This window comes from Ictalurus punctatus, chromosome 20 (genome assembly GCF_001660625.3).
Source record: "Ictalurus punctatus breed USDA103 chromosome 20, Coco_2.0, whole genome shotgun sequence".
NCBI lineage: Eukaryota > Metazoa > Chordata > Actinopteri > Siluriformes > Ictaluridae > Ictalurus > Ictalurus punctatus.
In genome coordinates, this window is record NC_030435.2 from 3878976 (window position 1) to 3885445 (window position 6470).

The window sequence follows — 6470 nt, forward strand, 5'->3', positions numbered from 1 at the left end:
ATTTCATGTCTCTTCCAAACAATATGCTTTCTTGAGGATCAAGAACAGGCACATGAAAGGACGATAAACATTCATCCATTCATGAATGATAACAAACACCTTTCATTCAAAAGAATCTCTGCTTGGGGACAATGAATAAACGTGGCACATGGCAATGTGGACAAAAAAAGTCCATGGAGTGAACTCAAATCAAAACATGAGAGCAATTCTCAGAACCATGAGCTTTTTCTGCACAAACGAAATGACAGTGCTCTGGACATTTCCTGTCATCATTTCCTCCTACTATGATTCATAATAACATCATTTTTATATCGTGGAAGTAGTAGAGCGTAGCATAAATGGCCGTGTCTGGGAAACACCCTTACCAAAGCTATATAAGAAATTACTCTTACAAATGAAGAAATGAAGCATGAAGCATTCTTAGTAAACGTAATGTTATTTCTGGTACTGGTGACAGCAAAGAGAAAGTTATGTTTTGCTTTTATCAGCAATTATTATAAGAGTTTTATAAGTGTAAAGCTGGGCTTTGAAGGAAAATATGGAAGAAAAAAAATATCCAACAGAGATGAAATGATATGATGCTATTTTTAAATGCATGCCTGGAAAAACATCAGATAATATATTTGGTGTTTATCTTTCCATTTCTAATGGATGTGGTTATGTGGTTTCAGCAGAGACACTGTGGGTTCAGAGGATGTCTCTACCCAGTATTAACGTTACCAAAGCAGAACTTGGCAGTGGGTGTGTTTTCTCACTAAGCCAGGCTAACTAATCTTACTTCATAGTAGAGGCTATAGATGAACAAGTGACACACACGAGGAACACAGTTTTACAAGCTTACATTCCAAGAGGTATGTGAAATGTTTTCTTCCATCCTTTTCAAACTGGATCAGGATAAGAAATTGCAGTTAAACTTCAGGATGTAAAAAAAAAAAAAATTATTTATTATTATTATTATTGTTGTTGTTGTTATTATTATTATTATTATTATTATTATTATTATTATTATTATTCTATTTTATTATCAAGTATCAAATAGCACATTTTAAGCAATGGGGAACCTTTTCCTAAGAAAAGACTTTTAGCTAAACACACAGAAACGAATCCTATTTGTCATCCATATAAAGGTATCGTTTTATTCAGAAACTATTTAAGTTGAATGAAATAAATCTCTAATGCAATTCAGTAATTATTTCTGGTTTATCCTATCTGGTATAACTAGTTATAATTTACTGTAAACATACTGAAAACATCTAAGCTACATCTTTTGTAAATCCTCCAGCAATGGGCAATTATTTCCATGTTTAATGTTGCAATCTATGCTACATCCTTCTAAGTTTTATCACAGCATAGTGGTATAGTGGCTAGTGTCATCAGCTCACAGCTCTAGGGTCCCAGGTTTGATCTTCAGCTTGTGTGATAGGCCGTCAATGAGTGTGCGTGTACTCCCCAGAACCTGACAGTAGGTGGATTGGCTAAGATCAATTGCCCTAGGTGTGTATGAATGTTGTGTGCATGGTGTGCTGTGATAGAATGGCATCCCGTGAAGGTTGTGGTCCTGCCTCACACTCAGTGTCCCTGGGATAGGCACTGGAACCAGTATGGATAATGCACTTACGCATTCATTATATGATTTATATGCACCTCCAGGGTTGGGGGCTCAAATGACGCCTCCGCCCCCCACGCTGGGGATTTCCTCCCACAGTCCAAAGACATGGCAAAGAAAGGCTGTTTGGCATTTCCAAATTGTCCGTAGTGTGTGAGTGTGTGCGATTGTGCCCTGTGATGGGTTGGCATCCTGTCCAGGATGTCCCCACTTTGTGCCCTGAGTCTCCTGGGATAGGCTCCAGACTTAACAAGACCCTGTATAGGATAAGCGGTATAGAAAATAGATAAATGGATAGATGGATGGATGGATGGATGGAACAGTGTAAAACAGATGGCTCGGTCAGCTTTCTGAGAATGATGTAATAGTCACATGAGCTAAACAAAACCTGCTAATACAACCCAAATGATATTACTGAGCCATCAAGCTGTATATGGTGAATATAAAACACAGCTTTCTGTGTTTTATGTTCATCCAGAGTTATAGAGATGTCACCACAACTAAAAAAAAAAAATAAAAAAAAATTAAAAAAAAAGAAAACACCTAAAATTGTTAGGTGCAAAATTGTTAAGTTGGAGAGGTGTGAAATTTTTTGTGTAACGATTTTAGCAGCTAAGTGGCACAAATAACAAGGGTCAGTTGTATAGAAAAACCTTGCAAAGTGAGGAAAAATCTAATTAAATCATCATACATTACATGCATTACTCTGCGTGATATACCTTTAAGGGTGGCTAATTAATTACATTAGATTATTGGATATACATTGCATAGTACAATCATCCATTTAAACATGCATTACATATAAATGATGTTGCAGAGATCATATATATATATATATATATATATATATATATATATATATATATATATATATATATATATATATATATATGTGTATATATATATATATATATATATATATATATATATATATATATATATATATATATATATATATATATATATATATATATATACTGTGTATATTAGAATAATCGTGATTACTGATTGAACCATAATTCTGTAATATTAAAGGTCTGAATCAATTGAAGTCTATCTCTGAAGTCTGAAATGAATATGTGTGTCTTTTCTGTCTCGGTCACCAGCTTGCACCACTCTTAACAGTCTGACACATTTCCAAACTTCTCTAGTTTATACTACTGTGTTACAACAGTACCGCAGGTTGCACCCACACTTTATCGTAATCATGCACAAAGTCTGCAAACTAAGCTAGAGGTATTCAGATTTCAGTTTTAGAAAATATAAGGACAAATTATACTAGACTTCTAGTTCTAGTGCATTTTGAGAATTTATTTCACAGGACTCTTTAGCAGTGCAGAATAATTTTATAAAGCAATGCTGGAGGATTTGTGCAAGGCTAATACCCCGAACTTGTGCATTGTTTCATGTAGCCTGACTTTACATTAAAGACAGATAAGATCTTTAATCTTTAAGGCAGATAGATCTGCAAATTGTGATCGTTATCTTGCAGGAAACTTTACTGACGGCACGATAATGAAGCTTCGAGGCATTTTCTGTGAATAACCACCTTTATATGCCAAGGTCAAGTCTACTGTTTTTGCTATACACCGAAGACATTCGGGTTTGAGCTCAAAAAATGTGAGATCGGGTGGTCAGCTTTCATTTCCTGATATTTATATATATATATATATATATATATATATATATATATATATATATATATATATATATCTGCGACATGTTAAGCAACTTAGAACATGAGACCTTTCATTTGAATCCACCCGTTTCTCAAGTGATCAAAAATATTGGAACATTTGACTGATAGGTGTTTCTTGCTGCCTGGGTGTGTCCTGTTAAATAGATTGATTAAACAGTGAATAGCTCTGAACATCTACTCTTGGTTTGAGCCCTGGGTTTTGAGTGTGAATACTGTAATTGTTACAGCAAGACAATGACTCAAAAGACAGTGCCAACAAAATCTCCAAATGATTCATTCCTTACTTTGTGTACACTCATTACTAATTTGATGAAAGATATTTTGTATTATATTTAACGCATAAAAAAGTCCTTCAAAAAAAAGTTGAAAATGTAGTGGAAACTTTTTTTTTTTGTTTTGCTGGTACTTTATTTAAATGTATACTCATCACATATTTGTTTTTCAGGCTTAATTATGGCTTCCAATGTAACCCAAAATCCAAATGCATCATCTCTGGATTGTGGAATTAATAACGAAGCATGGGACATAGCCCTTCCCATTCTCTATTTCACCATTTTCCCCCCTGCTCTTCTGCTGAACCTTGTAGTAGCCTGGATATGTTTACGCCTCCAGGCCAACTCTACTTTCATGGTGTATCTGAAGCACTTGGTGGCCGCCGACCTCCTCATGACTTTGACCTTCCCCATCCGAGGTGCCAGCGAGCTCCCAGGAGCCTCCCAGGGGCTGCACATGTTCGCCTGCCGATTTTCGAGCGTCTTCTTCTACCTAGCCATGAACATGAGTGTGATTTTGATGGGACTCATCAGCCTTGATCGCTACTTAAAGATCGTGAGATCTGGAGGAGGTCTTCTGTGTCAGAACCTGCTTTTCAGTAATGTCCTATCATTCGTTATCTGGATTGCGTTGATCTGCTCTAATACGTTACCGGTTATTATCACAACAAACCAAGACCCTACAGACAAGCCTGGAGAGGTCTGCATAGCCATGAAAAATGAACTAGGACTTATTTGGCACGAGGTAGTCGTCATGTTCGGCAAAGTGCTTTTTTGGACAGTGTGCATTATAGTTGTGTTTTGTTACACCTGCATTGCTAAGACGGTTTTGGAGTCATATCAGAGGTCTCGCGGCAACAAAGACAAGCGGAAACGTAAAGCAAAGTTTCGGGTTTTTCTTATTCTTTTCGTATTTTTTATCTGTTATGTACCTTACCACTGTATCCGAATACCTTATACTATATTACAGGTTCAAAGCAATAGCACGTGTTCCAAGCTTAAACTTAGAATAGGTAAGGACTTTACCCTCTGGCTCTCAGCTCTAAATGTGTGCCTGGACCCCTTGATCTACTTTTTTCTCTGCAAGGCTTTCAGGGAGAAGTTTTCTGAGATATTTGACCTTAGACGTTTTTTCCCATCCTTTGGAAAAAACAGTGATGTATGTCAGTCCTCAGATACTTCACTCAAAGCTTAATGTAAAAACCATGGCCTTTTTTAAATTATTATTTTAAAGAATTGCAATTTAAGGCATTTTAATTTCAAGTTATACAGCCGTAAACTGTGATTGTGTGCTAGGTTGTGTAAATAACTGCCATGGTATGAGAGCTTATGACGCATCATTACAGAACGCTGAATGTAAAATGATGTTGAAACCACATCAGGAAGGTAATGTTATGCACAGTTTCACATTAGAGACCAATATATATCTTTTGATGCATCTGTGTTTGATATAAACAAGTCATCATTTGTGCAGCTTTTTTTGTAATGAATGTAAATGAATGTTTTTTTTATATATTTTTTTTTTTTATTGGACGAAGGGTCTAAAGTTCGAAAACCTGTTCAGTAGTATGTGTGGAAAACCAGTTTATAGACAAATATTGTAACATTCGTTTTGTAAATATATCAGCACATATACATTAATAAGCATGTCGTTATATTTAATTTAGACAAATGCATGTACTGCAGTAAGAGCTACTTGTATTTTTAATGCATGAAATGTATCCAATAAAGTTTTCTTACAGTAAAATTTTATCATATTAATTATTATATTAATATATTTATTATTATTATTATTATTATTATTATTATTATTATTATTATCATTATTATTATTGTTGTTATTATTATTATTGTAAGTAGTAGTAGTAGTAATATAGTTGAATTTAGAGTTGAGTGTCTGTTGGTGCCACCTGGAGGCCAAAAATAGAACTACATCCCTTCATGTCCGTAATAACAATGTATCAACAACAATCAAAGGTCTACTCTGAGAATAATTAATCATATCATCGTAATTTTTTTTTTTTATTAAATATTCGATGTAGCACATTTTTGTTCACTGTCATAGAGTAAAAGATAATACATTTAATCCTGGAAGAGCAGAAGCTATTTAAAGACAGAATGTGCAAATGATAAATAATTCAGTTTCGAGACCCAATCATCACAGTTTACAATGCTTTTAAGGACAGAATGCGATGATTATCTGACATTTCTGTCTGCCAAAACCCTGTGGAGATACCAACAGCTCAAAATCCAACCTACAGAATCATATACATGTAAGCTATTAGCTAGCTGAGTGAGCTAGACTAGTTAGCCAAATCTGTTGATGTTTTACAGTATGAAAGCTTTGTTTTGCACTTAACATGTCTCTTCAGTTGTGTTAAATATGTATATCTAAGTGCTGGTATAGTCTATAGGTAATGCTCAGGATAATGTATAAGTGGCATCTTTGCTTGATACCTAGAAATATATATGAATCAACATGCGCTTGCTAGCCAGACAAGGAACCTAGCAAGCTACAGCATTGACAAATTTAGCTAGGTAGCTAGCATGACCTTTCTTTGTATACTATTGATAATGCAGGTGGTGTCACTTCAGCGTTACTTAATTGGTTAGTTAACATAAGAACAAAATAAATTTAAAAAATAGAACATTTTGTGATTAGCTGTGTCAACTGCAGACGCATGAAAAGGTAATTTATGAAATATTTACTTCTTAGTTTTTCTTCAAACGACTTTACTCTTTTTTAATTGTTAATCAAATGCATTATTATTACTACACTAGCAGTAATCAAGGCAGTATGTTTAGTATTCTCTCCACCACTGCTTATTGTTTTTTCTTCACTCACAGTAGCACAAAGGTCTACTATAGAGAGACCTAAATCTACCTAGTGCTT

At 34.7% G+C, this 6470-nt stretch overlaps 1 protein-coding gene across 1 annotated transcript; it reads left to right on the top strand.

The window, feature by feature from the left end:
* The first annotated feature begins 766 nt into the window (after positions 1-766).
* LOC108280189 (P2Y purinoceptor 13) lies at positions 767-5324 on the top strand. Its single transcript, XM_017495011.3, has 2 exons — positions 767-851; positions 3751-5324. Exon 2 carries the CDS (start codon positions 3759-3761, stop codon positions 4770-4772), a length of 1014 nt encoding a protein of 337 aa, XP_017350500.1. The 5' UTR covers positions 767-851; positions 3751-3758; the 3' UTR covers positions 4773-5324.
* The last annotated feature ends 1146 nt before the right edge of the window (positions 5325-6470 follow it).

Coding starts and splice junctions, on each gene's coding strand:
- LOC108280189 (XM_017495011.3), top strand. CDS start 3,759: ATGGCTTCCAATGTAACCCAAAATCCAAATGCATCATCTCTGGATTGT.